At 42.7% G+C, this 24,815-nt stretch overlaps 1 protein-coding gene across 1 annotated transcript in view; it reads right to left on the bottom strand.

The window, feature by feature from the left end:
• RADIL (Rap associating with DIL domain) overlaps positions 1 to 24,815 on the bottom strand; it is a gene marked incomplete at its 5' end in the record, with an annotated part of 141,764 nt that overhangs the window by 45,924 nt on the left and 71,025 nt on the right. Inside the window, one exon of the mRNA XM_053696945.1 lies at positions 9,462 to 9,574. Within this exon, the coding sequence (XP_053552920.1) occupies positions 9,462 to 9,574 (113 nt within the window). The remainder of the gene's footprint in view (positions 1 to 9,461; positions 9,575 to 24,815) is intronic.

Here is a 24,815-nt window from a genome sequence, read left to right as displayed (position 1 = left end):
TTACTAGATCTGACACTCACCTAAGCATGGTTACTAGATCTGGCACTCATCTAAGCATGGTTACTAGATCTGGCACTCACCTAAACATGGTTACTAGACCTGGCACTCACCTAAGCATGGTTACTAGACCTGACACTCACCTAAGCATGGTTACTAGACCTGGCACTCACCTAAGCATGGTTACTAGACCTGGCACTCACCTAAGCATGGTTACTAGATCTGACACTCACCTCAGCATGGTTAATAGATCTGACACTCACCTAAGCATGGTTACTAGATCTGACACTCACCTAAGCATGGTTACTAGATCTGGCACTCATCTAAGCATGGTTACTAGACCTGGCACTCACCTAAGCATGGTTACTAGATCTGGCACTCACCTAAGCGTGGTTACTAGATCTGGCACTGACCTGAGTGTGGTTACTAGATCTGACACTCACCTAAGCATGGTTACTAGACATGACACTCACCTAAGAATGGTTACTAGACCTGGCACTCACCTAAGAATGGTTACTAGATCTGGCACTCACCTAAGCATGGTTACTAGATCTGGCACTCACCTAAGCATGGTTACTAGACCTGACACTCACCTAAGCATGGTTACTAGACCTGGCACTCACCTAAGCATGGTTACTAGACCTGGCACTCACCTAAGCATGGTTACTAGACCTGGCACTCACCTAAGCATGGTTACTAGATCTGACACTCACCTCAGCATGGTTAATAGATCTGACACTCACCTAAGCATGGTTACTAGATCTGACACTCACCTAAGCATGGTTACTAGATCTGGCACTCATCTAAGCATGGTTACTAGATCTGACACTCACCTAAGCATGGTTACTAGATCTGGCACTCACCTAAGCGTGGTTACTAGATCTGGCACTGACCTGAGTGTGGTTACTAGATCTGACACTCACCTAAGCATGGTTACTAGACCTGACACTCACCTAAGAATGGTTACTAGATCTGGCACTCACCTAAGCATGGTTACTAGATCTGACACTCACCTAAGCATTGTTACTAGATCTGGCACTCACCTCAGCATGGTTACTAGACATGACACTCACCTAAGAATGGTTACTAGACCTGGCACTCACCTAAGAATGGTTACTAGACCTGACACTCACCTAAGAATGGTTACTAGATCTGGCACTCACCTAAGCATGGTTACTAGATCTGGCACTCACCTAAGCATGGTTACTAGATCTGACACTCACCTAAGAATGGTTACAAGATCTGACACTCACCTAAGAATGGTTACTAGATCTGACACTTACCTAAGCATGGTTACTAGATCTGACACTCACCTAAGCATGGCTACTAGATCTGGCACTCACCTAAGCATGGTTACTAGATCTGGCACTCACCTAAGCATGGTTACTAGATCTGGCACTCACCTAAGCATGGTTACTAGACCTGGCACTCACCTAAGCATGGTTACTAGATCTGGCACTCACCTAAGCATGGTTACTAGATCTGGCACTCACCTAAGCATGGTTACTAGATCTGACACTCACCTAAGCATGGTTACTAGATCTGACACTCACCTAAGCATGGTTACTAGACCTGACACTCACCTAAGAATGGTTACTAGATCTGGCACTCACCTAAGCATGGTTACTAGATCTGGCACTCACCTAAGCATGGTTACTAGATCTGACACTCACCTAAGAATGGTTACAAGATCTGACACTCACCTAAGAATGGTTACTAGATCTGACACTCACCTCAGCATGGTTACTAGATCTGACACTCACCTATGGTTACTAGACCTGGCACTCACCTAAGCATGGCTACTAGATCTGGCACTCATCTAAGCATGGTTACTAGATCTGGCACTCACCTAAGCATGGTTACTAGATCTGGCACTCACCTAAGCATGGTTACTAGATCTGGCACTCACCTAAGCATGGTTACTAGACCTGGCACTCACCTAAGCATGGTTACTAGATCTGGCACTCACCTAAGCATGGTTACTAGATCTGGCACTCACCTAAGCATGGTTACTAGATCTGACACTCACCTAAGCATGGTTACTAGATCTGACACTCACCTAAGCATGGTTACTAGACCTGGCACTCACCTAAGCATGGTTACTAGACCTGGCACTCACCTAAGCATGGTTACTAGACCTGACACTCACCTAAGAATGGTTACTAAATCTGACACTCACCTAAGCATGGTTACTAGACCTGGCACTCACCTAAGCATGGTTACTAGATCTGGCACTCACCTAAGCATGGTTACTAGACCTGGCACTCACCTAAGCATGGTTACTAGATCTGGCACTCACCTAAGCATGGTTACTAGACCTGGCACTCACCTAAGCATGGTTACTAGACCTGGCACTCACCTAAGCATGGTTACTAGATCTGGCACTCACCTAAGCATGGTTACTAGACCTGGCACTCACCTAAGCATGGTTACTAAACCTGGCACTCACCTAAGAATGGTTACTAGATCTGACACTCACCTAAGCATGGTTACTAGACCTGGCACTCACCTAAGCATGGTTACTAGATCTGGCACTCACCTAAGCATGGTTACTAGATCTGGCACTCACCTAAGAATGGTTACTAGATCTGACACTCACCTAAGCATGGTTACTAGATCTGGCACTCACCTAAGAATGGTTACTAGATCTGACACTCACCTAAGCATGGTTACTAGATCTGACACTCACCTCAGCATGGTTACTAGATCTGGCACTCACCTCAGCATAGTAACAAGATCTGGCACTCACCTCAGCATGGTTATTAGATCTGACACTCACCTAAGAATGGTTACTAGACCTGGCACTCACCTAAGCATGGTTACTAGACCTGGCACTCACCTAAGCATGGTTACTAGATCTGGCACTCACCTAAGCATGGTTACTAGATCTGGCACTCACCTAAGAATGGTTACTAGATCTGACACTCACCTAAGCATGGTTACTAGACCTGGCACTCACCTCAGCATGGTTACTAGATCTGGCACTCACCTAAGCATGGTTACTAGATCTGGCACTCACCTAAGCATGGTTACTAGATCTGGCACTCACCTAAGCATGGTTACTAGATCTGGCACTCACCTAAGCATGGTTACTAGATCTGGCACTCACCTAAGCATGGTTACTAGACCTGGCACTCACCTAAGCATGGTTACTAGATCTGGCACTCACCTAAGCATGGTTACTAGATCTGGCACTTACCTAAGCATGGTTACTAGATCTGACACTCACCTAAGCATGGTTACTAGATCTGACACTCACCTAAGCATGGTTACTAGACCTGGCACTCACCTAAGCATGGTTACTAGACCTGGCACTCACCTAAGCATGGTTACTAGACCTGACACTCACCTAAGAATGGTTACTAAATCTGACACTCACCTAAGCATGGTTACTAGACCTGGCACTCACCTAAGCATGGTTACTAGATCTGGCACTCACCTAAGCATGGTTACTAGACCTGGCACTCACCTAAGCATGGTTACTAGATCTGGCACTCACCTAAGCATGGTTACTAGACCTGGCACTCACCTAAGCATGGTTACTAGATCTGGCACTCACCTAAGCATGGTTACTAGACCTGGCACTCACCTAAGCATGGTTACTAGATCTGGCACTCACCTAAGCATGGTTACTAGACCTGGCACTCACCTAAGCATGGTTACTAGATCTGGCACTCACCTAAGCATGGTTACTAGACCTGGCACTCACCTAAGCATGGTTACTAAACCTGGCACTCACCTAAGAATGGTTACTAGATCTGACACTCACCTAAGCATGGTTACTAGACCTGGCACTCACCTAAGCATGGTTACTAGATCTGGCACTCACCTAAGCATGGTTACTAGATCTGGCACTCACCTAAGAATGGTTACTAGATCTGACACTCACCTAAGCATGGTTACTAGATCTGACACTCACCTCAGCATGGTTACTAGATCTGGCACTCACCTCAGCATAGTAACAAGATCTGGCACTCACCTCAGCATGGTTATTAGATCTGACACTCACCTAAGAATGGTTACTAGACCTGGCACTCACCTAAGCATGGTTACTAGACCTGGCACTCACCTAAGCATGGTTACTAGATCTGGCACTCACCTAAGAATGGTTACTAGATCTGACACTCACCTAAGCATGGTTACTAGACCTGGCACTCACCTAAGCATGGTTACTAGACCTGGCACTCACCTAAGCATGGTTACTAGACCTGACACTCACCTAAGCATGGTTACTAAATCTGACACTCACCTAAGCATGGTTACTAGACCTGGCACTCACCTAAGCATGGTTACTAGATCTGGCACTCACCTAAGCATGGTTACTAGACCTGGCACTCACCTAAGCATGGTTACTAGATCTGGCACTCACCTAAGCATGGTTACTAGACCTGGCACTCACCTAAGCATGGTTACTAGACCTGGCACTCACCTAAGCATGGTTACTAGATCTGGCACTCACCTAAGCATGGTTACTAGACCTGGCACTCACCTAAGCATGGTTACTAAACCTGGCACTCACCTAAGAATGGTTACTAAATCTGACACTCACCTAAGCATGGTTACTAGCCCTGGCACTCACCTAAGAATGGTTACTAGATCTGACACTCACCTAAGCATGGTTACTAGACCTGGCACTCACCTAAGCATGGTTACTAGATCTGGCACTCACCTAAGCATGGTTACTAGATCTGGCACTCACCTAAGAATGGTTACTAGATCTGACACTCACCTAAGCATGGTTACTAGATCTGACACTCACCTCAGCATGGTTACTAGATCTGGCACTCACCTCAGCATAGTAACAAGATCTGGCACTCACCTCAGCATGGTTATTAGATCTGACACTCACCTAAGAATGGTTACTAGACCTGGCACTCACCTAAGCATGGTTACTAGACCTGGCACTCACCTAAGCATGGTTACTAGATCTGGCACTCACCTAAGCATGGTTACTAGATCTGGCACTCACCTAAGAATGGTTACTAGATCTGACACTCACCTAAGCATGGTTACTAGACCTGGCACTCACCTCAGCATGGTTACTAGATCTGGCACTCACCTAAGCATGGTTACTAGATCTGGCACTCACCTAAGCATGGTTACTAGATCTGGCACTCACCTAAGCATGGTTACTAGATCTGGCACTCACCTAAGCATGGTTACTAGATCTGGCACTCACCTAAGCATGGTTACTAGACCTGGCACTCACCTAAGCATGGTTACTAGATCTGGCACTCACCTAAGCATGGTTACTAGATCTGGCACTTACCTAAGCATGGTTACTAGATCTGACACTCACCTAAGCATGGTTACTAGATCTGACACTCACCTAAGCATGGTTACTAGACCTGGCACTCACCTAAGCATGGTTACTAGACCTGGCACTCACCTAAGCATGGTTACTAGACCTGACACTCACCTAAGAATGGTTACTAAATCTGACACTCACCTAAGCATGGTTACTAGACCTGGCACTCACCTAAGCATGGTTACTAGATCTGGCACTCACCTAAGCATGGTTACTAGACCTGGCACTCACCTAAGCATGGTTACTAGATCTGGCACTCACCTAAGCATGGTTACTAGACCTGGCACTCACCTAAGCATGGTTACTAGACCTGGCACTCACCTAAGCATGGTTACTAGATCTGGCACTCACCTAAGCATGGTTACTAGACCTGGCACTCACCTAAGCATGGTTACTAAACCTGGCACTCACCTAAGAATGGTTACTAGATCTGACACTCACCTAAGCATGGTTACTAGACCTGGCACTCACCTAAGCATGGTTACTAGATCTGGCACTCACCTAAGCATGGTTACTAGATCTGGCACTCACCTAAGAATGGTTACTAGATCTGACACTCACCTAAGCATGGTTACTAGATCTGACACTCACCTCAGCATGGTTACTAGATCTGGCACTCACCTCAGCATAGTAACAAGATCTGGCACTCACCTCAGCATGGTTATTAGATCTGACACTCACCTAAGAATGGTTACTAGACCTGGCACTCACCTAAGCATGGTTACTAGACCTGGCACTCACCTAAGCATGGTTAATAGATCTGACACTCACCTAAGAATGGTTACAAGATCTGACACTCACCTAAGAATGGTTACTAGATCTGACACTCACCTCAGCATGGTTACTAGATCTGACACTCACCTATGGTTACTAGACCTGGCACTCACCTAAGCATGGCTACTAGATCTGGCACTCACCTAAGCATGGTTACTAGATCTGGCACTCACCTAAGCATGGTTGCTAGATCTGGCACTCACCTAAGCATGGTTACTAGACCTGGCACTCACCTAAGCATGGTTACTAGATCTGGCACTCACCTAAGCATGGTTACTAGATCTGGCACTCACCTAAGCATGGTTACTAGATCTGACACTCACCTAAGCATGGTTACTAGATCTGACACTCACCTAAGCATGGTTACTAGACCTGGCACTCACCTAAGCATGGTTACTAGACCTGGCACTCACCTAAGCATGGTTACTAGACCTGACACTCACCTAAGCATGGTTACTAAATCTGACACTCACCTAAGCATGGTTACTAGACCTGGCACTCACCTAAGCATGGTTACTAGATCTGGCACTCACCTAAGCATGGTTACTAGACCTGGCACTCACCTAAGCATGGTTACTAGACCTGGCACTCACCTAAGCATGGTTACTAGACCTGACACTCACCTAAGCATGGTTACTAGACCTGGCACTCACCTAAGCATGGTTACTAGATCTGGCACTCACCTAAGCATGGTTACTAGACCTGGCACTCACCTAAGCATGGTTACTAAACCTGGCACTCACCTAAGAATGGTTACTAAATCTGACACTCACCTAAGCATGGTTACTAGCCCTGGCACTCACCTAAGAATGGTTACTAGATCTGACACTCACCTAAGCATGGTTACTAGACCTGGCAGTCACCTAAGCATGGTTACTAGATCTGGCACTCACCTAAGCATGGTTACTAGATCTGGCACTCACCTAAGAATGGTTACTAGATCTGACACTCACCTAAGCATGGTTACTAGATCTGACACTCACCTCAGCATGGTTACTAGATCTGGCACTCACCTCAGCATAGTAACAAGATCTGGCACTCACCTCAGCATGGTTATTAGATCTGACACTCACCTAAGAATGGTTACTAGACCTGGCACTCACCTAAGCATGGTTACTAGACCTGGCACTCACCTAAGCATGGTTACTAGATCTGGCACTCACCTAAGCATGGTTACTAGATCTGGCACTCACCTAAGAATGGTTACTAGATCTGACACTCACCTAAGCATGGTTACTAGACCTGGCACTCACCTCAGCATGGTTACTAGATCTGGCACTCACCTAAGCATGGTTACTAGATCTGGCACTCACCTAAGCATGGTTACTAGATCTGACACTCACCTAAGCATGGTTACTAGATCTGGCACTCATCTAAGCATGGTTACTAGATCTGGCACTCACCTAAACATGGTTACTAGACCTGGCACTCACCTAAGCATGGTTACTAGATCTGACACTCACCTAAGCATGGTTACTAGACCTGGCACTCACCTAAGCATGGTTACTAGACCTGGCACTCACCTCAGCATGGTTACTAGATCTGGCACTCACCTAAGCATGGTTACTAGACCTGGCACTCACCTCAGCATGGTTACTAGATCTGACACTCACCTAAGCATGGTTACTAGACCTGACACTCACCTAAGCATGGTTACTAAATCTGACACTCACCTAAGCATGGTTACTAGACCTGGCACTCACCTAAGCATGGTTACTAGATCTGGCACTCACCTAAGCATGGTTACTAGATCTGGCACTCACCTAAGAATGGTTACTAGATCTGACACTCACCTAAGCATGGTTACTAGACCTGGCACTCACCTAAGCATGGTTACTAGATCTGACACTCACCTAAGCATGGTTACTAGATCTGGCACTCACCTAAGCATGGTTACTAGATCTGACACTCACCTAAGCATGGTTACTAGATCTGGCACTCATCTAAGCATGGTTACTAGATCTGGCACTCACCTAAACATGGTTACTAGACCTGGCACTCACCTAAGCATGGTTACTAGATCTGACACTCACCTAAGCATGGTTACTAGACCTGGCACTCACCTCAGCATGGTTACTAGACCTGGCACTCACCTCAGCATGGTTACTAGATCTGGCACTCACCTAAGCATGGTTACTAGATCTGGCACTCACCTAAGCATGGTTACTAGACCTGGCACTCACCTAAGCATGGTTACTAGATCTGACACTCACCTAAGAATGGTTACAAGATCTGACACTCACCTAAGAATGGTTACTAGATCTGACACTCACCTCAGCATGGTTACTAGATCTGACACTCACCTATGGTTACTAGACCTGGCACTCACCTAAGCATGGCTACTAGATCTGGCACTCACCTAAGCATGGTTACTAGATCTGGCACTCACCTAAGCATGGTTGCTAGACCTGGCACTCACCTAAGAATGGTTACTAGATCTGGCACTCACCTAAGAATGGTTACTAGATCTGACACTCACCTAAGCATGGTTACTAGATCTGGCACTCACCTAAGCATGGTTACTAGATCTGGCACTCACCTAAGAATGGTTACTAGATCTGACACTCACCTAAGCATGGTTACTAGACCTGGCACTCACCTAAGCATGGTTACTAGACCTGGCACTCACCTCAGCATGGTTACTAGATCTGGCACTCACCTAAGCATGGTTACTAGATCTGGCACTCACCTAAGCATGGTTACTAGATCTGGCACTCACCTAAGAATGGTTACTAGATCTGACACTCACCTAAGCATGGTTACTAGACCTGGCACTCACCTAAGCATGGTTACTAGACCTGGCACTCACCTAAGCATGGTTACTAGATCTGACACTCACCTAAGCATGGTTACTAGACCTGGCACTCACCTAAGCATGGTTACTAGACCTGGCACTCACCTAAGCATGGTTACTAGATCTGACACTCACCTAAGCATGGTTACTAGACCTGGCACTCACCTAAGAATGGTTACTAGATCTGACACTCACCTAAGCATGGTTACTAGATCTGACACTCACCTAAGCATGGTTACTAGATCTGACACTCACCTAAGCATGGTTACTAGATCTGGCACTCACCTAAGCATGGTTACTAGACCTGGCACTCACCTAAGCATGGTTACTAGATCTGGCACTCACCTAAGCATGGTTACTAGACCTGGCACTCACCTAAGCATGGTTACTAGACCTGGCACTCACCTAAGCATGGTTACTAGACCTGGCACTCACCTAAGCATGGTTACTACCCCAGAACGAATTTAAATATGGTTTGGTGTCTCCCACTAAGATGTGTCAGTCTGTCCCATCAAGTATGCCAGTCTGTTCCCTCTCTAAAGTCACTATGTGGTGGCCCAGTTTGGAACGTGCCTTTATGTCACTAACCTTGGAGATGTAGTAGACGCATTGCTGGAATGTGTACATGATGACTTCCTCCAGGACAGTCATGGCCTCTTCACTGGCAGTGATTGTGTTAGAGAAGACGGACTCTTTAGACCCTACAGGAAAACAGAGTTACTTCCTAAATATTCTCACAGTAGTAACGACTCTCTATGGTAAATAATTCAATTTTGTTTCAAAAACAAGAATCATCAGCTCTGGGTCACATTAGGAAACTTCTGCGGGACCCTGGCAGCTGTACAAGATATTGCGATAAGTGCAGAGTTAGAGAGCACAGCAGCAGGATTGCTAGATAATCTGCCTCTGGGTATCTGTGTAGTTTTAGCTGATGTGTGTCCCATGGCCTGGCGCAGCACACTGTATACCATCAGTAACAACAAATGTAAAAACGGCATTGTGAAAATCTTTAAAATGGTTGGACACACTGGAGCTCTAAATTATCGCGCTAGTTATTGCTACTGCAAGCTCGTGGTATCAATTAGCACTTAGAAAATTAACCAGAATGCCCCCAAAATATCCGTTTTCTTTTCCTCTTGAGAAAGCCCAGCGGAACATTGGATGTAACGCGTTGAGGTATTTGTGTCCCTCCTCTGGACCTGTAGACATTTTCTCCACACTACACGCTGGCTTTCCAGAACCTGCTTCCACTTGTTGCTTTGCAATATATGTACTGGTAAAGGAGAATGCTCAAGCCGTTCGCAAGAGAGTAACTGAGGAACGGACTGTGATGTGCTTTTAACTTTGTTTTTCCAATAAGTGCCTGTCATTCTGCGCGTATTCCTGTAATAAATACACTTGGGACGCGCTGTTGTACTTACAGTTTCTCATTGGGGGTCAATGAGGAAATTCCACTCTACAGCATATAACTGTGTCCCTACTGCCATTATGCTACCTTGCTCCAAAAGCCATCCCTACTCCCAATAGGATTTTGCCTATTATCCTTCACACATACACACGTGGTGCTGTACCCTATATAACCCCCAAACTCTCAACCATAATACCCCTTACACATACACACGTGGTGCTGTACAGAGCTGTACCCTATATAACCCCAAACTAAAGCATCTCTCAACCATAATACCCCTCACACATACACACGTGGTGCTGTACAGAGCTGTACCCTATATAACCCCCAAACTAAAGCATCTCTCAACCATAATACCCCTCACACATACATACGTGGTGCTGTACCCTATATAACCCCCAAACTAAAGGATCTCTCAGCCATAATACCCCTCACACATACATACGTGGTGCTGTACCCTATATAACCCCCAAACTAAAGTATCTCTAAGACATAATACCCCTCACACATACACACGTGGTGCTGTACCCTATATAATCCCCAAACTGCAGTATCTCTCAGCCATAATACCCCTCACACATACATACGTGGTGCTGTACCCTATATAACCCCCGAACTAAAGTATCTCTCAACCATAATACCCCTCACACATACACACGTGGTGCTGTACCCTATATAACCCCCAAACTAAAGTATCTCTAAGACATAATACCCCTCACACATACACACATGGTGCTGTACCCTATATAACCCCCAAACTAAAGCATCTCTCAGCCATAATACCCCTCACACATACATACGTGGTGCTGTACCCTATATAACCCCCAAACTAAAGCATCTCTCAGCCATAATACCCCTCACACATACACATGTGGTGCTGTACCCTACAGGTGAAACTCTAAAAATTAGAATATTGTGCAAAAGTTCATTTATTTCACTAAAGCAACTTAAAAGGTGAAACTAATATATGAGAGACTCGTTACATGCAAAGCAAGATAGTTCAAGCCGTGATTTGTCATAATTGTGATGATTATGGCTTACAGCTCATGAAAACCCCAAATCCACAATCTCAGAAAATTTGAATATTACATGCAATCAATAAAACAAGGATTGTACACAGAACAATATCGGACCTCTGAAAAGTATAAGCATGCATACTGTATGTACTCTGTACTTGGTTTGGACCCCTTTTGCAGCAATTACTGCCTCAATGCGGCGTGGCATTGAAGCTATCAGCCTGTGGCACTGCTGAGGTGTTATGGAAGACCAGGATGCTTCAATAGCGGCCTTCAGCTCTTCTGCATTGTTCAGTCTCATGTCTCATCTTTCTCTTGGCAATGCCCCTGTCAGGGTTTTTTCCCTGTTGTTTGCCATGTGCTGCTGGCAGCCATTTTACTCACCTCTCTTCCTGACTCTGGTGCATACTGTGTGATGCTGCTCATTTCCTGCACTTCCTTTTATGGCCAGACTGGTGTACATCATCCATGTGAGACAGGATGCAGTCTCAGAATTGTGATGTCATCACTTATTATTTAAAGGGCCTCTGTTCAGTATGCTTTGCCTTTGCGTTGTCTCAGACCTGTTTGTGAGAGCTCCTGTGTATTACCTGGCTGTCTGACGTCCCTCCTGATTCCTGATCCCTGGCTTGTTCTTGACTCTGCTGTTCTCCTTGTTCCTGATTCCGGCTCATCTGACTATTCACTTTGGCTCCTGACTCGGCTCCTCTGACTACCAGTTCTGGTTTTGATTCCTGGCTTCTTATTTGACTTGTGGGCTTTTTATTATTTTTTGCTATTAATAAAGGTGTGATTATTTTTACACTTCTTGTCTCAGTCTGATTCCTGGCACCCTGATATTACGCAAGGACCATGAATCCTGATGGTGCTAATAATCCACCTTTACCTGCCATAATTTCCAGGATGGATGAACAGGATCACCGTTTGGATCAATATGCACTATCCCTGCAAAACCTACTGACTCGCACTGCACATTTGGACCAAAGTGTCCCTCAAGTTAAGGCTGCTCCTGTTTCCGCTGCTGCACCTAGTCCTACCAGGAGCATGTAGGGTTCTGCACCTCTACCTCAGTGATGTGAAGGCAATCCTAATCAGTGCAGAGGGTTTTTGAACTAGGTGGGCATTTACTTTAAGATGTTACCTCAGAGCTAAGGTGAGATTTCTCATCTTGTTACTCTCTGACACAGCTCTTGCCTGGGCTAATCCCTTGTGGGAGACTAATAAACCTGTGATTTCAAATTACCCTGAATTTGTGGCCTCCTTTCAAAGGGTATTTGATGTTCCGACTCGCTCCTCCTCTGCTGCTAAATGACGCATGTCAATTCAGAAAGGTACAAGATCTGTTGCTCAGTATGCCATTGAGTTCCGTACGCTTGCCGCAGAGGTAGGTTGGAACAATGAAGCCCTTGTTGCCGCCTTCTTTCATGGGCTCTCTGATGCGATTAAGGACGAAGTTGCTGCCAGAGATTTACCAGAAAATCTTGAGGCATTGGTGTCTTTTTTTTATCCTAATTGACAACAGACTAAGTGAGAGGCCCTCTTTCAAGGAGCGCTTGCAGAAGCCTCCTGTTCCGTTGTCTCCTAAGTGTTCGTTCCCACCCATGCCTCCCTCTCCTCCCATGCCTCCTGGTCCCGAGTCACCAGGTACTGCTGAGCCGATGCAGTTGGGATTCACGCATCTCTCCGTGGCGGAGAGGGCCTTTAGGAGGAGGGAGGGGCTCTGCCTCTATTGTGGGTTACAGGGCCACCTTTTGAAGTCTTGTCCTACACGGCCGGGAAACGCTCACACCTAAGGTCCTGTCGGGGGCAGACCTTGGGTTGTTTATCCTCTTCCCCGGAACTGCTAAAGGAGAAACCTTTGGTCACGGTTGTCCTTTCCTGGGTGGACTCCTCCATAGTCATCCAGGCTCTTGGTGACTACGGTGCTGCAGACTATTTCATTGACGGTGCTTTTGTATCAAAGCACTCCATTCCTGTTTTGCCTTGGTCCGTTCCACTTGCTATTGAGGCCATTGATGGCAGGCCCCTTCAGCACGCACTCGTTACTCACGAAACTGCTCTGTTATCTATGGCTGTTGGGGCTCTCCATTTTGAAACCCTCCAGTTCCAGGTGATAAACTCTCCGCATTTTCCGGTTATTCTGGGTTATCCCTGGCTCCAAAAGCACAATCCCAGTCTTGACTGGCGCAGGTCTGAAATTTTGTCGTGGTCTCTGCAATGTATTTCCACTTGTCTTCGGAAACCAGTTAAAGTCTTGTGCACGTCTTCGGTATCTCAATTGCCAGAGGAGTACCAAGAGTTCCTAGACGTTTTTGACAAGGTGCGTGCTGGTACGTTGCCTCCTCACCGGTCTTACGATTGTGCCATAGACCTGCAACCCGAAGCCATTCCTCCTCGGGGCCGGGTTTACCCTCTGTCTGTTGCAGAGAATTGTACTATAGAGGAGTATGTTGCTGATGCTCTGTTGCAGGGGATCATCTGCAAATCCTGCTCTCCTGCAGGGCCTGGCTTCTTCTTTGTGAAGAAAAAGGGTGGCGAGTTAAGACCATGCATCGATTATAGGGATCTTAATCGTCTTACCATTAAGAATGCTTACCCTATTCCGCTCATTACGGAACTCTTTGACCGCCTCAAGGGAGCTACGGTCTTTACTAAACTTGATTTGAGAGGAGCATACAATCTCGTTAGGATCAAGGAGGGCCACAAATGGAAAACAGCATTTAACACCAGGAGCGGGCAGTATGAGTATCTTGTGATATCCCAGAAGGGGTTATGAAAAGGCACGCTGTGTAGGAACAAACAAATTAAAATTTTAAATCTGGAAAAAGTAAAAAAAAAAACGGATCTACCGTACTGGGCTTTCAAGTATAGCCGTGACAGTCAATGTTTGTGGAAAATGTTTAACGATGGCGGTCTTTTTGAAGGTAATCGGCAGCTCCTCTTGGTCCCGGAGAGTGGGGGAAGGCTGTTAGGAAACAAAGATTGAGAGAGTTGCGCCCTCTCTCTATCTTTGTTTCTAGTATGAGTATCTTGTAATGCCCTTTGGCCTATGTAATGCTCCTGCTGTTTTCCAGGAATTTATTAATGATGTCCTACGAGATATGTTGCAACAGTGTGTTGTGGTGTACTTAGACGACATCCTCATACACTCACCCACACTTGAGGCTCATCGTTCTGATGTTACACGAGTTCTTCAGAGACTACGTGAGAACGGCCTGTTTTGTAAACTCGAGAAATGTGAGTTCCCTCAGACTCAAGTAACCTTCCTAGGTTATGTTATCTCCGTTGCAGGGTTCTCCATGGATCCTAGAGCAAGGGGATGAATGGGATAGCGCTATGAATAGCTGAGAGGATAATTGTTGTTAATAAATATGTTTAAAATTATAAATCAATTAATAATAGTATACAATAATAGGCCTCTATAGGAAATTTATACCAGTAGGAAATCCTATAAGGAGTGTTAAAATTTAATCAGGGAATGGAAAATCTTCCAAAAAGAATATGAAATTATTAGGGACCAAATGATCAAATGTCGCAAACCATTCAATATTCGAAATTATCTATTTATAAGAACGAGATATATTGGATCAAATATTAACAATTTAATGACAATAAAACATGAAATTCATAACAGTGATTAATAGATAAGGTTTAAAAGGATGCCGGCATCAATAAAATTAATGGTGAGCATAAACATCAATATGATACGCTAAAATAAAACTGTGGAATGAATAAATTAAAACAAAACATTAAAGTTACTAATAAACGTATTAAAAGAGTTAATGACACTTGGATTAAAAAACTTGTGCCATAAGTTATTTGCACAAAAGTGCTGTAAAAAAGTACTATAGGATGATGAAATAATCCGTAACCGGTTACAGTTTGTCCTCTGGTTAGTGTTAACCCCAGGATGGATGGCAAACAACTTAGTATGGATATAAAACAAAGAATAACCCAGATAACCTGTTCCTTTAGTTTGATCAGTACAGCGTTCAGCGTCCGATTTAAACTGCCAGGGCGGTGTTTCCTCGCTTGTGGTTTGATCAGGTCCGGGTTAAGGTTTGATCAGGTCCGGGTTAGAGTTCAGAGTGATTCCGTCTGAATATACCTATAGTGTCTGAGGCACAAATTTTACCCCAGTATATAGGCAGGTGATCAATAAGGTGGGTCCGTGTGAGTAGGTCCTGGGACAGGAATTATACATACAGAGACAGCTCGATAGTATGTTAGAACCACTCAATGTACCTGTCCTATCTACTACCGGTATCACACCTATGAAGGAAATATTAGGTCTCCAAAATCAGTAAGCAAAATCTACGCGTTTCAGCCGCCAGGGGCCTTTATCAAGATGCTTACTGAAGCGGTGTTTGATTTTAAATAGCATATGGTCTATTTCCATTGGATAAAATCCAGCCTATAGAATCTATTCATTTATGGATCCGTTATGAAGTTTGCTAAAAAAGTTAAAAAACATATACATGTACAATATTGCACTCTAATGTAATTAATACAAAATAAACATTATATTAAATATATTTCAAACTTGCAAAGAAATATTTGATTTATCTTATTTGATACGTATATCTCATTCTGATACAGTCTCGAACTTTTATTAAACTAAAGGGTTTTGGACACCAAACATCTGTTCCCTAAAAAGACATATTATAAATGAACTGAATCAGAATTTAAATGAACTGAATCGGAATTTAAAGGTTTAATTGAACTCTATAAAACTATATATATATATTGAAATACAAATAGTAAAGTTGTTTCAAAACATAAATAAATGTTTCAATATAAAAACAGCATAGTGTGTTCTAAATGCAACAATTTATATTAGAATGTTATATAGTGAATCTATATAGAATGTATATAAAATTTGTATTGAATCTATATACAAAAATCTATATAAAAAACTATTTTTTCTTCTTTTTGCACACAAAATGGAATATATGTGTGTGTATAATATATAAAATATATGGATATCAGATCAATGAAATATATTAAAATGTCATAGTAAGTATTTTTTAGAGGGGATTATTATTATATAGAAGTGATAAAAAACAGAATTTATGCTTACCTGATAAATTTCTTTCTCTTACGGTGTATTCAGTCCACGGATTCATCCTTACTTGTGGGATATTCTCAATCCCTACAGGAAGTGGCAAAGAGAGCACACAGCAAAGCTGTCCATATAGCTCCCCTCAGGCTCCGCCCCCCCAGTCATTCGACCGACGGTTAGGAGAAAAAGGAGAACCATAGGGTGCAGTGGTGACTGTAGTTATAAAATTTGAACCTGACTTAAATGTCAGGGCGGGCCGTGGACTGAATACACCGTAAGAGAAAGAAATTTATCAGGTAAGCATAAATTCTGTTTTCTCTTACTTGGTGTATTCAGTCCACGGATTCATCCTTACTTGTGGGATACCAATACCAAACCAATAGGACACGGATGAAGGGAGGGAACAAGTCAGGTCACCTAAACGGAAGGCACCACTGCTTGCAAAACCTTTCTCCCAAAAATAGCCTCCGAAGAAGCAAAAGTATCGAATTTGTAAAATTTGGCAAATGTATGCAGTGAAGACCAAGTCGCTGCCTTACAAATCTGTTCAACAGAAGCCTCATTCTTGAAAAGCCCATGTTGAAGCCACAGCTCTGGTAGAATGAGCTGTGATTCGTTCAGGAGGCTGCTGTCCAGCAGTCTCATAAGCCAATCGGATGATGCTTTTCAGCCAAAAGGAAAGAGAGGTAGCAGTCGCTTTCTGACCTCTCCTCTTACCAGAATAGACAACAAACAAGGATGATGTTTGTCTGAAATCTTTAGTTGCTTTTAAATAGAATTTTAAAGCACGAACCACGTCAAGATTGTGTAAAAGTCGTTCCTTTCTAGAAACTGGATTAGGACACAGAGAAGGAACAATAATTTCCTGGTTAATATTCTTATTAGAAACCACTTTTGGAAGAAAACCAGGTTTGGTACGCAAAACTACCTTATCTGTATGGAACACCACATAGGGTGAATTACACTGCAAAGCAGACAATTCAGAGACGGTGGAAAGACATAAGCTAGACTGAATGACCAAGGCGCTATTAAAGCATCTATCAATGCCGCCTTGGGATCCCTGGATCTGGATCCGTAAAGGGGAAGTTTGGTGTTCTGACAGGACGCCATCAGATCCAATTCTGGAATACCCCATAGCTGGGTCCCACTCCCCCGGATGAAAAGTCTGACGACTTAGAAAATCCGCCTCCCAGTTGTCTACCCCTGGGATGTGAATTGCAGATAGATGGCAGGAGTGATCCTCCGCCCATTTGATGATCCTGGATACTTCCTTCATCGCTAGGGAACTCTTTGTTCCTCCCTGATGATTGATGTACGCTACAGTCGTGATGTTGTCCAACTGAAATCTGAGGAATTTGGCCTCCGCTAGTTGAGGCCATGCTTGGAGCGTGTTGAATATCGCTCTGAGCTCCAAAATGTTTATTGGGAGAAGAGATTCTTCCCGAGACCATGTACCCTGAGCCTTCAGGGAGTTCCAGACCGCACCCAAGCCTAATAGACTGGCCTCGGTCGTGACAATGATCCACTCCGGTCTGCGGAAACTCATTCCTTGAGACAGGTGAACTTGAGACAACCACCAGAGAAGAGAGTCTCTGGTTTTCTGGTCCATTTGTATTTGAGGAGATAGATCCGCGTAATCCCCATTCCACTGCTTGAGCATGCACAGTTGCAGTGGTCTGAGATGAATTCGGGCAAAAGGGACTATGTCCATTGCCGCCACCATTAAACCAATTACCTCCATGCACTGAGCCACAGAAGGCTGAGGAATGGAATGAAGAGCTCGGCAGGTGTTCAACAGTTTGGACTTCCTGACCTCTGTCAGAAAAATTTTCATTTTTACAGAGTCTATTAGTGTTCCCAGGAAGGGAAGCCTTGTAAGCGGGGACAGAGAACTTTTTTCTACGTTCACTTTCCACCCGTGAGACCTTAGAAAGGCCAGAACAATGTCCGTATGAGCCTTGGCTCTGTGGAAAGACGACGCCTGTATTAATATATCGTCTAGGTAAGGTGCTACTGTAATGCCCCGCCAAAAGGGACCCTAGCACCTTTGTGAAAATTCTGGGAGCGGTGGCCAACCCGAAAGGAAGGGCCACGAACTGGTAATGTTTGTCCAGAAAGGCGAACCTTAGGAACTGATGGTGATCTTTGTGGATAGGAATATGTAGGTACGCATCCTTTAGATCCACGGTAGTCATATATTGACCTTCCTGGATCATCAGCAAGATTGTCCGAATGGTTTCCATCTTGAAAGACGGAACTGTGAGAAATTTGTTTAAAATCTTTAGATCCAGGATTGGCCTGAAAGTTCCCTCCTTTTTGGGAACTACGAAAAGGTTTGAGTAAAAGCCCAGTCCTTGTTCCGCAATTGGAACTGGGTGTATTACTCCCATTCTTAGGAGATCTTCTACACAGCGTAAGAACGCCTGTTTCTTTGTTTGGTCTGAAGACAAACGAGAACTGTGGAACCTTCCCCTTGGGGGAGAATCCTTGAATTCTAGAAGGTACCCCTGAGCAACTATTTCTAATGCCCAGGGATCCGGAACGTCTCTTGCCCAAGCCTGAGCAAAGAGAGAAAGTCTGCCCCCTACTAGATCCGGTCCTGGATCGGGGGCTACCCCTTCATGCTGTCTTGGTAGCAGGAGCAGGCTTCTTGGCCTGTTTACCCTTATTCCAGCCCTGCAGAGGTTTCCAGGTTGCTTTGGGCTGGGAAGAGTTATCTTGCTTTGCGACAGCAGAGGTTGCAGCTGGTCCGCTCCTGAAGTTGCGAAAGGAGCGAAAATTAGCCTTGTTTTTGGCCTTAAACGGCCTATCTTGTGGAAGGGCATGACCCTTGCCCCCAGTGATATCTGAAATAATTTCTTTCAGCTCTGGGCCGAAAAGAGTCTTCCCCTTGAAGGGAATATTTAACAGTTTTGTTTTGGACGACACATCCGCCGACCATGATTTGAGCCAAAGTGCTCTTCGCGCCATGATGGCAAAACCTGAGTTTTTCGCCGCTAGTTTAGCTAAATGGAAAGCGGCATCAGTGATAAAAGAATTAGCCAGCTTTAGAGCATGAATTCTATCCATGACCTCATCGTATGAAGTCTCCCTCTGGAGCGACTCCTCCAGGGCCTCGAACCAAAAAGCCGCTGCAGTAGTTACAGGAATTATGCAGACAATTGGTTGAAGTAGAAAACCTTGCTGAACAAAAATTTTCTTCAGCAATCCTTCCAATTTTTTTATCCATAGGATCTTTGAAAGCACAACTGTCCTCTATTGGTATAGTTGTACGCTTAGCAAGTGTTGAAACTGCCCCCTCCACCTTAGGGACCGTCTGCCACTTGTCCCGCCTGGGGTCATTTATGGGGAACATTTTCTTAACGATAGGGGGGGGAACAAAGGGTACCCCTGGTCTCTCCCACTCCCTAGTCACAATATCCGCCACCCTCTTTGGGATCGGAAATGCCTCAGTGTATACGGGGACCTCTAAAAACCTGTCCATCTTACACAATTTTTCTGGGACCACCATGGGGTCACAATCATCTAGTGTAGCTAAAACCTCCTTAAGCAGTACGTGGAGGTGTTCCAGCTTAAATTTAAACGCTAAGGAATCTGAATCTGCCCGCTGAGAAACTTTCCCTGTATCAGAAATTTCTCCCTCAGACAGACCTTCCCTCACCGCTACTTCTGAGTTTTGTGAGGGTACTACAGATAAATTATCCACAGCGTCTGATTGCTCATCCTCTGTATTTAAAACTGAGCTATCGCGCTTTCTTGGAAAAACTGGCAGTTTGGATAAAAATGCTGCAAGGGAATTATCCATCACTGTTGCTAATTGTTGTAAAGTAATAGGGGCCAATGCGCTAGAGGTACTAGGCATCGCTTGCGCGGGCGTAACTGGTGTCGACACATCGGGAGAGAAAGAAGGACTATCCTCATTACCCTCTGTTAAAGAATCATCTTGGGCTACATTTTTAAGTGTTACTGGATGGTCTTTAAAATGCTTAGATGTTTTAGCACACTTTACACATAAATGCAATGGGGGTACCGCCATGGCTTTCAAACATAAAGAACAAGGTCTATCTGAAGTCTCAGACATGTTTGACATACTTATACAGCACTGCAATACAAAAAAAAAATCACTTTTTGAAAAAACGTTACTGTGTCTTTAAATAATAAAAAGCACACACTTTTTTTCCAAATCACCAAAAAACATCCGATCTTTATGAAAATTTCAACACATGATCCCAATGCTTTGAAATGATTGCACACAAATTTTTAAATCAACCCCTTATTGACCAAACTTATTGACCAAACAGGAGCAAATTGCAGTAAACAACCGGTTTAACACACTACAGCACGATGCCACAGTCTTTGCTGCGGCCCTACCTTCCCTTAGGGTTATTTGTAGCAGAAATATAAGCCTCCTTGATGTCCTCCTGCACTCTCAGGACTCTACACATGAAGCTGCATGAGTTATCTTGCAAATCAACTGCGCAACTGAGGCGCAAAAATGAGGCCCCTCCCCCTTCAGTTCAGAGTTATGGGGCCTTCCTAAGTCAGACTAGGCGTCTGATAATATGCCAGGCGAAATAAAAACGCCAAAAAGTGTTTATAACGTTTCAAACACTTAAATAAATCTAATATTCCATCAATAAAATAATCGATTTAGCCCTCACAGTGTCTACCAGTATTTAAGCCCTTAACTGAAGCCATCCTTCTATACTGTGTTTCAGAAAATGGCTTACCTTCCCTCATGGGGATCTCTGTCAGTCTTCTAGCATTACCAGGTCTTGTTAGAAATAAATGACAGAGCATACCTTAAGCAGTTAAGCCTGCAAACTGTTCCCCCCCAACTGAAGTTCTCCGGTACTCAACAGTCCTGTGTGGGAACAGCAATGGATTTTAGTTACAACATGCTAAAATCTTTTTCCTCTCAGAAGAAATCTTCATCACTTTCTGCCTCAGAGTAAATAGTACAAACCGGCACTATTTTAAAATAACAAACTCTTGATTGAAGAAATAAAAACTACAAATCTAACACCACAAACTCTTTACCCTCCCGTGGAGATGCTACTTGTTAGAGCGGCAAAGAGAATGATGGGGGGCGGAGCCTAAGGGGAGCTATATGGACAGCTTTGCTGTGTGCTCTCTTTGCCACTTCCTGTAGGGATTGAGAATATCCCACAAGTAAGGATGAATCCGTGAACTGAATACACCAAGTAAGAGAAATATATATATATATACAATGGGATAAAATTCTCACTCTATTGATGTTCTAATTCACACGAATCCTATCCTAAAATTTCATTTCAAATCGGATGCTGAGAGTTTTGGATTCATATATATGTGCCCCTTACATAATTATATTAGAACAGCATGCTTAAATCCATTTCTGAATTTAGGCCATGGGGTGGAGGGCCTTACAATTAAACATAAATTCTGCTTCTTTCTTTGATAATATAGTGTTAATGTTTCCTCCCCTAGTTCCTAAGTTTATTTGTTTAATGCCCCAGTATTTAAAGTCTTTTAGACTCCCTGCATGTATTTCTTTGAAGTGAGAATATAGCCTAGTTTCTGAAGATCCATGCTCTATTTTGAGAATATGTTCTCGGATTCTGTCCTTTAAATTCTACTTGTCTGTCCAAAATAGAAAAAGTCACATGAACATTTAATACAATAAATTATATTTTTATCAGAGCATCTGATTAGTTGATTCATTTTAGATCTGAAACCATTGTTGGGTGATATTATTTCTTTTATTTTATAACTATGTTAACATGACTTACATGAGTTACATGGGTAGAAGCCATTTAATGTTTCTCCCCTGATGTCAATATCAGTTAATTTTCTCTTTTTCTCTTTATACTGGCTGGGTGATAATATACTTTTTAAGTTTTTGGCCTTTTTAAAGATAATGTCAGGTTGATTTTTCACTCTGCTACCAAGTAGTTGATCTTGTTTGATCAGATGCCAATGTTTTTTTAAATATTTTTTTCACTTCATAATGTTGTGAACTGAATTCGGGAATAAAGGGCACAAATAATTCATCACAATTTGAGATATTATTTACCTTTTCTTTCTTTTTTTGTTGATAATAGCGTATTTCTATCTACTTTGGCCACCTCTTGTTGTACTCTTACTATATGGTTGTTGTCATAACCTTTTTCCAGAAATCTTGTTGTTAGTATTTGTGATTGTGAATTATAGCTTTCAATGGAAGAGCAGTTCTTTTTTATTCTCATATATTGGCCTTTTGGAATGTTGCGTTTCCATTGGTCAAAATGGAAATAATGACACCAATAGACAGACTAAAATAAAGAGAGGATATTATCATAATAATAAGAGCAATAAACAGTGGAATAAAGACATGACTCATAACACCACTAACCACCAATTAGAAACACAAATAATACTTGGTACACACAAGATAAACAATATACATCTCCATTAATAGAACATAATAAACACACTAATACTAGAAATTTTGCAACATACAATGAGAGAGGACACAATAATGGATACAATCAAAGACATTATCAACATTGGTATCAAAACAGATATCAGAATAGAAACTACTATCATGAATATTCTGATAAAGAACCATATAGTCATCAGCAAAATACATATGGGAACAGGTACAACGATAGACACTTCGACAATAGATATGATATACATTCTGATAACACATATAGAGAATATCCTAAAAATTCACATGTTAAAAATTCAAATGCTGAACATCATAATTGAAGAATACCTTTATGGAATAGATTTGCGCCATTACAACAAACACATAGCCCACAGAGAACATACCAATACAGAAAAGAATCCTATTCCAATAGGTCAGAAGAAACTATGCCCAACACACATTTTTTATAGGACACCCCCGCAATAGCAGGGAACTCAAGAAATTTTCAAGAAACCCCAAAACCACAGAGAAACATACAGGGAAAAAGAAGACTAGAGGGAGAAGAGGGAGAAGAACCTCTAAACAAATCCCAAAAGAGATAAAAAAGGAAAATACAGCTGGAATATTTAATTTAAGCAAAGTCACTCTAAATAAAGAACAAGAAAAAGTGTTAGGAAAAGGCTTAATTTTTGCACCATCTTGTAGACTTAATAAGTTTGAGACTTTAATAAACATCAACCAGTACATTAGAAAATTGACATTAAAAAGACATTTTTTTTAAAAACCCTATACAAAATAGAATTACTCACAACAGCTACATTCATACTAATTTAAAAGCCAAATCTACTTTTTTCCCCACACACGAGAAGAGTGAACATATAAAATTATTTGAACAAAATATAAAGAAAGACTTAGAACTTCTAGATCAAAGTAAACCTATGAAAAAGAATTTGAGTAGAAAAGAGACAGAAACATTAAAAGAATTACAGAGAAATACTGAAATAGTGGTGAAACCAGCGGACAAGGGGGGTGGGATTGTTATAATGGATAAAACCTATTATGTTGAAGAAGCCAATAGAATATTACAGGATAAAACCACTTATATAAAATTGAAACAAAACCCATTAAAACAACAGGAAACTAAACTGGGAAAATTACTCATGGAAGCAAAAGAAGAAGGTATTATTAATGAATCCGAATTTAATTTTTTTATATGCATCACATCCTAAAACCCCTACTTTTTATTTTCTGCCGAAAATCCATAAAGATTTACAAAAACCTCCCCCCCATTATTTCTGGGATAGGATCCCTTACTTCAGGCCTATCCCAGTATGTTGATTTCTTTCTGCAGAAATATGTAACCACACTACCGGCTTACTAATTATATTTTGGCCACATGTGACGTAAATTCGTTGTACACTAATATTTCACATCAGATAGGAAAGGAGGCAATCAAAGCATTTCTAGATAAAGATAGAGATTTACCCAATGCACAAAATAAATTTATTTTGGATTGCATTAGTTTTATACTGCAGAACAACAGTTTTTTGTTCAATGATGAGATATTCTTACAGACAAAGGGGACTGCAATGGGCACAAGGTTCACCCCCAGTTATGCAAATATATTCATGGGCCATTTTGAAAACATCTATATTCATAATGGCCCCTGGGAGGCAAACCTTGTGCTCTATTGCAGGTTCATAGATGATATCTTTATTATATGACGTGGAGATGTTGAACTATTGGACACATTCATGATAGACCTAAATACTAATAACTGGGTATATCCTTTTCTCATAAATATAGTAGTAAGAAAATAAACTTTTTAGATATTGAAATAGAAATTATCGAAAATCAAATACAAACCAGAACCTATTTCAAAGCAATTGATCCCAATAACTATATACACTCAGAAAGTTGTCATCTTGACCAATGGAAACGCAACATTCCAAAAGGCCAATATATGAGAATAAAAAAGAACTGCTCTTCCATTGAAAGCTATAATTCACAATCACAAATACTAACAACAAGATTTCTGGAAAAAGGTTATGACAACAACCATATA

The sequence above is a fragment of the Bombina bombina genome, unplaced genomic scaffold (assembly GCF_027579735.1).
Source record: "Bombina bombina isolate aBomBom1 unplaced genomic scaffold, aBomBom1.pri scaffold_475, whole genome shotgun sequence".
Taxonomy (NCBI): domain Eukaryota; kingdom Metazoa; phylum Chordata; class Amphibia; order Anura; family Bombinatoridae; genus Bombina; species Bombina bombina.
The sequence above is the reverse complement of the archived record's forward strand: the minus strand, read 5'-3'. Positions and strand labels throughout refer to the sequence as shown.